The 12354-nt window shown below is 49.2% G+C and overlaps 1 protein-coding gene across 1 annotated transcript; it reads right to left on the bottom strand.

Annotated features, from left to right (window-relative positions):
* Window positions 1-4703: 4703 nt before the first annotated feature.
* Window positions 4704-11725, bottom strand: LOC118927226 (keratin, type II cuticular Hb6). Its single transcript, XM_036915158.2, has 9 exons — window positions 11299-11725; window positions 10316-10524; window positions 9464-9524; window positions 8744-8839; window positions 8359-8523; window positions 7978-8103; window positions 7508-7728; window positions 5598-5629; window positions 4704-5457 (listed from the first exon to the last, which is right to left on the bottom strand). The coding sequence occupies exons 1-9, from the start codon at window positions 11665-11667 to the stop codon at window positions 5276-5278; spliced, it is 1461 nt and encodes a 486-aa protein (XP_036771053.2). The 5' UTR covers window positions 11668-11725; the 3' UTR covers window positions 4704-5275.
* Between the last annotated feature and the right edge of the window lie 629 nt (window positions 11726-12354).

Genomic DNA, 12354 nt, shown 5'->3' with positions numbered 1-12354 from the left:
TGAAACATACAATGGAGGGATTTAAAAGCAGATTAGATGTAGTACAAGAGATGGTAAATGGAATAGAAATTAGAGAAGAGGAATACAAAGAAACTGAGGCACAGAGAGGAAAAAGGATCTCTGGGAATGAAAGAATATTGAGAGAACTGTGTGGCCAATCCAAACAGAACAATATTCACATTATAGGGGTACCAGAAGAAGAAGAAGAGAGAGAAAAAGGGACAGAAGGTGTCTTTGAGGAGGTAATTGCTGAAAACTTCCCCAGTCTGGGGAAGGAGATAGTCTCTCAGGCCATGGAGGTGCACAGATCTCCCAACACAAGGGACCCAAGGAAGGCAACACCAAGACATAATAATTAAAATGGCAAAGATCAAGGGTAAGGGCAGACATTTAAAAGCACCTAGAGAGAAAAAAAAGATTACACACAAAGGAAAACCCATCAGGCTATCATCAGACTTCTCAACAGAACCCTTTCAGGCCAGAAGGGAGTGGCATGATATATTAAATGCAATGAAACAGAAGGGCCTCAAACCAAGAATACTCTATCTGGCAAGATTATCATTTAAATTTGAAGGAGGAATTAAACAATTTCCAGATAAGCAAAAGCTGAGAGAATTTACCTCCCACAAACCACCTCACAGTGCATTGTGGAGGGACTGCTATAGATGGAAGTGTTCCTAAGGCTGAATAGCTGCCACCAGAGGAATTAAAACCACTGTAAAGAAAATAGAACAGTTAATTACTAAGCAGATGCAAAATCAAATCAACTACCCCCAAAGTCAATCGAGGGATAGACAAAGAGTACAGAATATGATTCATAACATACAAAGAATGGAGGAGGAAGAAAAAGGAGGAGCAAAAAAAACCTTTAGATTGTGTTTGTAATAGCCTACTAAGTGAGCTAAGTTAAACTCTTAGATAGTAAGGAAGTTACCCTTGTACCTTTGGTAACCATGAATCTAAAGCCTGCAATGGCAATAAGTACATACCTATCAATAATCATCCTAAATGTAAATGGACTGAATGCACCAATCAAAAGACATAGAGTCACTGAATGGATTAAAAAAAGACCCATCTATATGCTGCCCACAGGAGACTCACTTCAAACCCAAAGACATACACAGACTGAAAGTGAAGGGTTGGAAAAAGATATTTCATGCAACTAATACAGAGAAAATAGCAGGAGTTGCAGTACTTGTATCACACAAAATAGACTTGAAAACAAAGAAAGTAACAAGAGACAAACAAAGACATTACATAATGATAAAGGGGTCAGTGATTACAAATAATAAAATAATATAAACTTCCTCCACTATCCAAAAGTAGAGCATTCCTATGAAACCTTTTGAAGCTAAAATGGCATCAAGCAAAGGAACAATTACTGTAAAATTTTTCATTTGTTTTTTGTTTTTTTTAGGTACTGAACTTTGTTTTTATTAATGTAAAAATCTAGATCATGAACTTTCATATACAGATAAATATAGAATACCCATAAGATGTGATTCTTCTACACAGATTACAGGTTACACCTGTCATATTTGCTTCAGACATCTAAAGTCCCCCCTCCTGCCCAGTCTATCTTACTCCTGGTCCTAGAGAAACCGCCATAGTGAGATTGGTGTGCACGTCTCACAGGCTTATTTTTATACTTTTACAATATATGCATGTGCTTGTAAACAATGTATGATACTGTTCTAAGTTTTAATCCAAGCAGTATCAGACTGTAAAGTTTTTTCTTAGGAACACTTTTAAATTATGCTTTCAACAGTTTTTTTTTAACTTAAGCATTTTTTATTAAGGTATTATTGATACAATCTTACAAAGGCTTCACATAAGCACCATTGTGGTTATTACATTCACCCATATTATCAAGTCCCCCAAACACACCCCACCACAGTCACTGTCCAACAGCATAGTAAGATGCTACAGAGTCCTTTGTCTTCACTGTGTATATTGCCATTCCCGGGACCCCGCCTATTATGTGTGCTAATCATAATGCCCCTTAATCCCCTTCTCCCTCACTCTTCACCCACCCTCCCCACCCCCTTTCCTTTGGTAACTGCTAGTCCCTTCTTGGAATCTGTGAGTCTGCTGTTGTTTTATTTCTTCAGTTTTGCTTTGTTGTTATGCTCCACAAATGAGGGAAATCATTTGGTACTTGTCTTTCTCCACCTGGCTTATTTCACTGACCATAATACCCTCTAGCTCCATCCATGTTGTTGCAAATGGTAGGATTTGTTTTCTTCTTATGGCTGAATAATATTCCATTGTGTTTATGTACCACATCTTCTTTATACATTCATCTACTGATGGACACTTAGGTTGCTTCCATATCTTGGCTATTGTAAATAGTGCTGTGATAAACATAGGGGTGCATATGTCTTTTTGAATCTGAGAACTTGTATTCTTTGGGTAAATTCCTAGGAGTGGAATTTCTGGGTCAAATGGTATTTCAATTTTTAGTTTTTTGAGGAACCTCCATATTGCTTTCCACAATGGTTGAACTAATCTACATTCCCACCAACAGTGTAGGAAGGTTCCCCTTTCTCCGCATCCTCACCAGCATTTGTTGCTCCTAGTGTTTTAGATGTTGGCCATCCTAACTGGTGTGAGGTGATACCTCATTGTGGTTTAATTTGCATTTCCCTGATAATTAGAGACATGGAGCATCTTTTCATGTGCCTGATGGCCATCTGAATTTCTTCTTTGGAGAAGTGTCTGTTCAGATCCTCCATCCACTTTTTAATTGGGTTATTTGCTTTTTGGATGTTGAAGAGCATGAGTTCTTTATATATTTTGGATGTTAACACCTTATCGGATATGTAACTTATGAATATATTCTCCCATACTTGAGGATGCCTTGTTGTTCTACTGATATTGTCCTTTGCTGTACAGAAACTTTTCAGTTTAATGTAGTCCCATTTGTTCATTTTTGCTTTTGTTTCCCTTGCACAAGGAGATGTGTTCAGGAAAACATTGTTCATGTTTATATTCAAGAGATTTTTGCCTATGCTTTCTTCTAACGGTTTTATGGTTTCATGACTTACATTCAGGTGTTTGATCCATTTTGAGTTTACTTTTGTGTATGGAGTTAGACAATAATCCAGTTTCATTGTCTTGCATGTAGCTGTCCAGTTTTGCTAACATCAGTTGTTGAAGAGGCTGTCATTTCCCCATTGTATGTCCATGGCTTCTTTATAGTATATTAATTGACCATATATGCTTGGGTTTATATCTGGGCTCTCTACTCTGTTCCATTGGTCTATGGGTCTGTTCTTGTACCAGTACCAAATTGTCTTGATTACTGTGCTTTGTAGTAGAGCTTGAAGTCAGGGAGCATAATTCGCCCAGCTTTATTCTTCCTTTTCAGGATTGCTTTGGCTATTTGAGGTCTTTTGTGGTTCCATATGAAGTTTAGAACTATTTATTTAGTTACTATAAATGTATATGGAAATTTTTGAGCCTTCCTCAGCCCAAAAATAACCTCTCTTAGGTTTTTCTGATCCTTTAGGACACATCCTGTTAACTGATGCACAAAATAAATCGCAATAAAGACCGATGGTCACAGACACAGTTCAGAGCTATGGCGACGTGATGCTGAGACGCTGAGTGTGGTTCCCAGGAAAGGAGCGTGGTGGGGTTTCTCTGCTCAGGTGCCTGCTGCCTCTATAAGGGTTCACTGCAAAATGCTGGGCACTATTTTCACTTTTCACCTTTTGATGTAAAAGTGAAAATCCTCTGGATTTCTTTCAGTTAGTGAAAACAGGTACTAATATAGATCTTTTGTAAAAGCAAAGGGGCATAACATGCACTTTCAAAAAGTGGGGCACATGTGTACTGTTTTAAGCCTCTAAATTTTGGAGTGATTTGTTATGTGCCATAGGCACCTAAAACACCTCCCTACAACTCCGTAGCTATGATTATTCCACTTCACAGATGAAGCTAGAGCTGAGTGACTTGCCCACAATTATGGAACAAGCAAGTGGCTGATGCAGCAAACATAAGTTTGTATTAACAAAACAATTTAAAATACATAATCTGACTTAGAGAGCCAGAAAGGACTTTAGGACTACTGTCCAACCTCCCTCATTCTATAGTCAAGGAAACTGAAGCTCAGAGGGTGGGAGCAATTGGTAAAAAGTCACGCATTTGGGGAGTAGCAGAGGCGGGACTGTAAATTAGAAGCCCAGTTCTCCTGACGCCACCCACTGCTCTTTCTCTGCCCTCCATGGCTGGTCTGACAAGCCTTCCTCACACATTTCCTCACATACTCTGGGGCCAAGTCACCTAGCTGAGAACCTTTAGGGAACACCTGGCCATGTCTAGACTCACCTTTGGCTGTTATGATGGGGAGCAGGAGAGTAGCACTGGCTGTAGTGGGTGGAGGCCAGGAATGCTGCTAACCTCCCTACAACAGGTTGGCCCCACAACAAAGAATTCTCCAGCCCAAAATGTCAATAGTGTTGAAGTTGAGAAACCCTGGTCTAGAGAAACTCATGCCCACACAAGGTTCGCTGCCTGCGTGAGTCTTTCCTTGTTTTCTCAAGGCTTAGGTTGCTTAAGGCCAGATGAACAGCATCTACAGCAGTCATTTTCACCTACTGAAAAATAACAAAGTGGATGGAGAGGTATTAAGGAAATCTCCAGCAGGGAACACCTATCACAGGAGGGCCCTGGCATTTTCAAGACTCTGAGGCTCCAGATTTGATTAGCTACAATTAGTTTATTGGAAACAGAAAAACAAAGGCAAACAAATGTGCAAGCGGTTGAGTTACTGGCTTTTTAGAAGCTTCTGCAGGCAGCCCTGGGAGGAGATGCTCTCCCCTACCATGGGTCATTTCCCTCACAGAGCTCCAGAAAAACCACCATCAATGTTCCCGGCCTCCGTTCTACAGGCACAGCACCCTGGCAGGCTCCCAGGAAGTGCAGACAGGGAGATCATGGGGCCTGCCCTGTTTCTCCAGGCTTGGGTGTCAGGGTCAGGCAGGAACAATGAATCCAGCAAAAAACAGAAGGTAGAAGAAAGGATGAATCCTCAGAACAAGTGGACTACTAGGAAAGGTGACAGCAAAAGGCCAAGGTGCCACCCCAGCCTGGCCAGGGATCAGGGCACCAGGGAATGACACAGAGGGAGCAGGTAGGGAGGACATGCAGTCTGTACACCTCTGGCAACTGGTTCCCGGGAGCCGTGGCAGGTAGGTCGTGGGGCAGCGGGCAGGGCATTCCGTTTGGGCGAGGTCCTGACAGGGTGGAGGGGGCCGTGGGTGGCAGCCTCCTAGCACTTCTTACAGCCCACACTGCAGGCACTGACGCCAGTGCAGGGGGCACAGGGGGCGGCGGTGCCCACCACCATGTTGCCACTGCAGGGGGCACTGCAGACTCTGGTGCTGACAGCAGGGGCAGCACCGGAGGCGCAGAGATCGCCACAGACGACGCCACCGCGGGAGCTGCTGACGCCTGAATTGGGAGGAGAACAGGCAGAGAGGTGCATCAGACCCAGCCATAGCTTGGCAGCTTTGGGGTAACCAAAACCACCCCCACCCCACAGGCCCCGGGACCACCCCAGCTGCAGAAGGGGGAGGGCTTAAGCTACTTACAGACATTCACACTGCCAACGCCCTCACACAGCCTGTTGGAGGAGGAAAAGAGAGAGGTTAGTGCCATTCAAAAGCCACCCCGCCCAGCAGCCAAGGTGGAAAGGCAAACCCATGGCCCTCCTGTGCATGTGCTCAGGGGGACAGGCCACGAGAAGGCCAATGCAGAAGCCAGGGTAGCCTGGAAACCATGCAGTTTCTGGAGGCAGGCACCTGGTGCACCTGGCTCTCTGCTCCTTACTAGCTGAGCACCTCGGACAGACCCTCCCTCAACCTACTTCCCCATGGGAAAGTCTTCTCCTAGACCTGTTGTGAGGATGAAATCAAGGCATATATGTAAGTACTTAATGCCTGCCACATAGTGGGCAGTTCAGATGTCAGCTGCTACATTTTCTGTTGGTTCTGAGGGGCAGCAGATTTAACCTCCTAAATCTGTCTCACTGGTGTCACTAGGTGGTGAGCTTCAGGAGGCAAGCATTTTGTCTTTTCCCATTTGCAGAAGCAACAGTGCCTACAACAATCCCTGGCTCAGTAGATAACTGTTGCACTGAATGAATGGGATTTTGCAACCCATTTAGAAAAGGCTCAGAGACTATCTACACCAATTCCCTCATTTGACAGATGGAGAAACTGAGGCCCAGAGAGTGTAAATAATGAGTGGTAGAGGCAGGGCGATAGTACGGGCCACCTAACTCCCAGACCTCATCTCCTTCCCACATTTAAGGGAAGTGTGTCCTTAAGGGAAATAGACCTGAATTCCTCTGATGCACTGTGACAAAAGCCTATCGAACTCAGCTTCAGATATGAGGAGACTCCACAGCCCACAATCTATTCATCCCATGCCCAGATTTTCTAGGAAACCCACAGCAAGGCTGAGTCCACTCCTAGAGTCCTGGGTAGGGGAAGGGTGGGCGCTCAGTTTCCAGTGCTTTCTCCACATATGCATCTTTCCAACTTCCAGATTCAATATTGAAAAACTCTTCCTCTCAGGATTCTTCACTAAGGAACTCCCCAGACCCAGTGGGCCCCAGCGCCTCTGAGCTTTCCAGTTCATTTACTAGAGTGTGTTGTGAGTCCTGCCATGTGATCACTTTGAGTCCAGCTACCAAACCCGCACACCAATTCCCCAGCATACAGGTGCTCCCTCTGCACCCTCAGCCTCCACTCTCTCTGCTCAGGCCAGGGAACTGGCTGTACGCAAGCGGAAGCTCGGGAGCACCTGACAAACGTGGGGGAAGAACCCAAAGGCAACATTCTGGGTGTGTTGTCCTCAGAGAAGCTATTCAGCTGCTCTGCAGCCATAGGAAGGCTCAATGACCAATGCATCTCCCCAGGCCCTAAAGCAAGCAACACACAGAAGGGCCCAGAGCAGGGCATAGCTGCCTCAAGGGACAAGTCCCTGCTATCTGTCTACTGTCCATCCAACCTGCTGCAATGGAAGAGCAACTCAGGGGTACACACTGTAGTTAGAATGTGTAAGGGTCTGGTGTGCCCTACTGAAGCTATCATTATGGGATAACTCTGAACTCCCGGGGCTGGGGCCAGGGCCAGACTTGAGAGAGAGCTGGAATCCTGAGGGATATACGCAATGAGGGCCCAGGAGGGAAGAAGCACGATCCAGGGGAGATGGCCCCAGACCCAGGATGAGCTTCTCAGGAGCAGCAATTACTATAGCCTAACCCCTGGTTCTGAGGAACAGACTTGCAAAAGGCACTAACCCCAGCTCAGCACCTAAGTGGGCATAAGAGACTCAAGTGGGGCTACAAACAGCCAAACGACTTACTCAAATTACCTGTCCAGTTGCAGGATAGAGAGGTTTGGAAACAGGAGTCGAGTACTGCCAGGAATGTGAGGGACAGGGCACCCTGAGAACCCAGGCAGAGCTGGGAGAGAAAACTGGCTATGGTACCCACCTCTGCTCCTCGCCCTCCAGCAGGCGCCTGTAGGTGGCAATCTCGATGTCCAGGCCCAGCTTGGAGTTCATCACCTCCTGGTACTCCTTGAGCAGGCAGGCCATGTCCTGCTTGGCCTTCTGCAGGGCGGCCTCCAGCCCCGCCAGCTTGCAGCGGGCGTCGCTGAGGGCGGCCTCACCCTGCTGCTCGGCCTGGGTCACTGCAGCCTCCAGCTTGGAGTTCTGGGGGCCCAGGAGAGAACAAGGTGGGTTATGGTCCCTGGATCTCCCTGGCCATCTCCTGGTTGTGTCTGGTCTCTCCCAGCCAGTGGGGAACACCCAGGACAGGGCCCTTGCCTTCATCACCTGGGTCCCCTGAAGTGGCCACAACCAGGGACTCTAGTCATGCAAACGGGCTGGGGAAGAATGGTGAGATCCATCCTGGGCACACACTGCCTGTGGGACTCTAGGTAGGTCCCAAACAACCCATACCTGGCACTTGGCATTCTCGACCTCGGCGGTCAGCCTCTGGATCATGCGGTTCAGCTCATTGATCTCCTCCTTGGTGCGGCGCAGGGTCTCCCCGTGCCGGATCACTGTGGCCTTGATCTCCTCGCACTGGGGGGAAGCAGAGATGCTCCTGAGGCTCAGGATGGGAACCCTGCCCGTTCAGGTCACCATGGATGATTGTACAGTGCTCAGACTATGCAACCGTATAGGGCAGCCCTGCCCTGCCACTACAACCTGAGAGTTGTCTGCCCTTCTGTTACCATCTCTAGAGATCAGCACCCACAGACAAGAGACCATTTCTGATACATACCTTGTATCCTTCCCACTGCCATGTCTAGGAGGCAGGTGTCCTGGGCCACTCACCTTGGTGCGGTACCAGGACTCAGCCTCAGCCCGGCTGCGACTGGCGATGTCATCATACTGAGCCTTGATCTCAGCCACAATGCTGTCCATGTTCAGGTCCCGGCTGTTGTCCATCTTGACGATGACTGAGGTGTCTGAGATGTGGGACTGGAGGACGCGGATCTCCTGTAGGGGTGGGAAGATGGAAGGATCTCGTTCACACCACACCCTCACCCACAGTGTATACCCAGTCTTCTCAGCCCTTCACTGGTCTCCAACCTCTGCCCTCTGGACAGTCTCATGGTCTGCAGCTCCCTACCCAAACCACTGCCCAACTCCAGTCCCAGGCCAAAGCCCTCTCTTCCAGGCTAGCTAACAGTGTTCTGCCTGGACCACAGCCTCTCACCTCCTCATACAACCGCCGCAGGAAGTCGATCTCCTGGGTCAAGGCCTCCACATTGGCCTCCAGGTCTGACTTGCGGATGTAAGCACAATCCACATCCTGGACAAACAGAGAGTCTTTGAGTTCAGAAAACCCCTAGTGACCATTGCCCCAAACTCTTCTCTCTTCCCTCCCTCTCCCCCTCACCATTTATGGAGGCCAGGGGGAAAGGATTTCTCATGCTGCAAGAAGTCTGCCCAAACTGACTCCCCATGTGGCCACCTGGACCACTCCCTGTCCCCCAGCACTCCTCTAAGACTCCACCTGGCCATTCCTGTTTCTGCTCCAACCTCCCCCATGCTCTGGGACTATGCACCTCCTCTTGGTCAGACTTCCCACGGTGCTAGATAGGACCCTGTCCCTCAACATAGAAATATAGAAAGTTGCCATGCCTCCATGAGACCCTAACCACAGAGCACAACTTCTGAGGCAAAGATGGACATCCTTAGGTCAACCCAGCCATCCCTTTTCCCAGAGCAGGATGTTAGGGGATATTCCAAAGTTATTGCCCTTTGTCAAGGCCCTGGATGTGCCTTTCATGACTCAATCTCTAGGAATTCCCCACCCTGACCTGGTAAGGCCATGCACCCCACAGTGAGGCTGAGACCTTCTGCTGAGATCTCCCCAGGAAGACTGCCCATCTGAGACCCTCATATCTGTGCTTCCCAGCCCCATGTTACTCACCTTCTTCAGAGCCACAAACTCATTCTCAGCTGTTGCTCTCAGAGAAACCTCCTCCTCATACCTGAGGCAGAAGAGGGCAGAAAGGGAGGTCATGGAAGGGTGGGTTTCCCCCAAAACCCCCTCTTGTTATACCAATGGAAAGGGCAGTATTTGTAACCTCCCAACACAGTTGGACCCCTGGCAGCCCTGCTGGGTGCTTTCTGCTTGGATTTGGGATTTGTCTATGATTCTCTCCACACTGTGAATTGAGGGATCCAGGGAGCTAATCTAGGACCTCACAGCCCTGATCCCACAGCTGCTGTGAGGTCATCTCAAGATACAGATGAGGACTCCGTGCCCTGCCTCATGCTGGGAGGACTGTATCACCTCTGGCAGCCCCAGCCTACCCTCACCTGGGTGTCCAATCTAGCTCAGGTGTAGGAGGGCCTGTGAAACCCATCAGCCATCAGCACTCAGCTCCCAAGGCAGTGGGACATCCAGAGCCCCCAGACCTGTCATCCTTGAGTCACCCAGATGCACACATCAGATCTATGTGTTACAGGCAGGAGCCTGAGAGATCAGGAAGAGAAAGCCTGAGAGGCTGCAGAAGCTTTCTCAGGGGACAGAGCTTCTGGGGAGCAGTCCTGAGAAGAGAAGGCTGAAGTGGGGGAGAGCTATCTCCTGGCAGATTCATAGCCCCACTCTTAGGTGGGCACCTGGGCAACAAATGCACAGATAAGAAAATCCTACTGCTCAGTCCACCCTGGCCTGCATAGCCACTCGCCCTTCTTGGAAATTCTTCTCGAGTCTAATGCAGTGAGTTTTAGACCCAAGTCCATTTCCAGTGCCCAAGTCACTCCCAGTCACACTCACTTCTTCTTGTAGCCCTCCAGCACCTCCTGCACGTGGTTGAGCTCAGAGGCCAGCCTCCCGCTGTCAGCCTCCGCACACTCGGCCTCCCGCCTCAGCGTCTCGATGTAGCCATTGAACAGCGGCTCCAGGTTGCTCTCGCAGCACTGGCGGTTCTGGTAGAACTGCCACTTGGTCTCCAGCAGCTTGTTCTGCTGCTCCAGGAAGCGCACCTGCCATTCAAGGGAGTGGGGGTCTTACGGCTCCTGATGCCCCAAAGCCATTTTGAGGGATGGGAGTGGTTACTTTAAGGTGAACTCCCAAATCTGGAGCTCAGCAGAGATTAAGTAGAGGTGGGCAGTGCAAGGCAACTTCTGAATTTCCTGACTGTGATCTGTGTCTTTTTCCAATTTCGGATTGAGGGCAAGGGGCTAGAAGAGGTCAGTCCCTGCTCTCAGGTTAACAGTAATCCTGACCTGATGAGTCCTGGTGGTATGCGGAGGTCAGGAGCCAGGTGGAGGGCTCAGCTCCTCACCCTGAAGTCAGAGGAGGAGCCCTCATAGGCAAAGCGCCAAGATCAGATCACAGCAGGGGGGTTCTGGGGCTGGGTAACCAGGGAGATAATGTCACAGGCCATCTGAGGAGAGCTCAGCTACCCTGGCTCCTCCCCTACTTCATCTGATAGCCAATCCACCCCCTTCAGCCTTAGGATGCAAAAACTTCTGATTTCAGAAGCAGCAGTCATTTTTGTCCTCAACTGCCTGATGTCTAGCTTGTACCCCAGAGCAGCCAAGCGACACTTTCCTTCCACAAGTTCTGCCTATCTGAACTCTCAGCTGAATCTTTCTGGATCTTGTGTGAGTGACTGTTTGTGTCTGTGCCTGCCTCTCCTGTCAAACTAGGGGTTCCCACAGGCAAAGTTCTGTCAGCCTGACTCCCGCTTCAGTGCCCAGTCTGAATACTAATCATGGGTGGAGTTCAGACAGGGTGTGATCAAGGACACCCACCTTGTCGATGAAGGCAGCGAACCTGCTGTTGAGGCACTTGATCTGCTCCTTCTCCTCCTGCTTCACGCACTGCGCATTGGGGTCGATCTCCAGGTTGAGGGGCGCGAGCAGGCTCTCGTTGACGGACACGGAGGTGATGCAGGGCGGGGTGGGTCCAGACACGCCGCCGGCGCGGTATCCAAAGCTGCGGCCGCAGGAGCCGGAGCGGAAGGCCCCGCAGACGCTGCGGCTGCCGAAGGCCCCGGTGATGCCACGGTAGCAGGAGACGCCGCTGTAGGGGGCGGCCGTGATGCAGCAGCGGCCTGGCCTGGGCCCACAGGCTGAGGCACAGCTGAAGGCCCCGCCAGCACAGTAAGATCCACAAGTCATGGTGCTTCTCGGGTCACTGGAGGCTCTGAGGAGGGAGATGTCCTAATGGAGGGCACAGTAGAGGAGGTGTTTATGTCTTGGACATCTTTGGGCCCTTTATATATGCGGGGAGCCCAGTGCGTCCACAGGTTAAGAGCAATTAGACGTCTTTATGGGCTTGGGTTGTTTAGCTGCTGTCACTCCTCCCTTAATGCACTTAATTAGGGGCCAGATACGGCCAGATGTTTACAGCCTTTTACCCTAAACTGCACAATTTTTGTCTTCAAAGGGCCAGCTCACTTCCCCCACACCCACCCGTATATTCCCCAGTCACAGCTGGTCAGAGTCAGGGATTGGAAGACGGGGGAGCAGTGAGTGACTCAGGTTGGAACGATGGTAGGAGAAAGGCGGCGCTGCGGCTCCTCCTGTACCGCCCATTTGATGAGATCAGAGCTGCTGTCCGTGGTGCTAATCAGACGGCCTGAAACACTGAGATAGTGTGAGATCAATAGAAAAAGACGTGGCACCGGGGTGCTTTTGGTGATTTCCTTCACACGGATGGCTTCTTTCTGCACCACCAAAGGCACACATTTACACAATCTCCCAACCACCCACACACAAACCCAACAACCCCACATCTGCTCTCAAATCCTTCACCTACGCCTATCAACATATTGTTTCTTTCTCTCTCTCACACACTCATGCTAT

Source organism: Manis pentadactyla, chromosome 10, assembly GCF_030020395.1.
Source record: "Manis pentadactyla isolate mManPen7 chromosome 10, mManPen7.hap1, whole genome shotgun sequence".
NCBI classification, from domain to species: domain Eukaryota; kingdom Metazoa; phylum Chordata; class Mammalia; order Pholidota; family Manidae; genus Manis; species Manis pentadactyla.
This window is presented reverse-complemented; position numbering and strand designations above follow the sequence as displayed.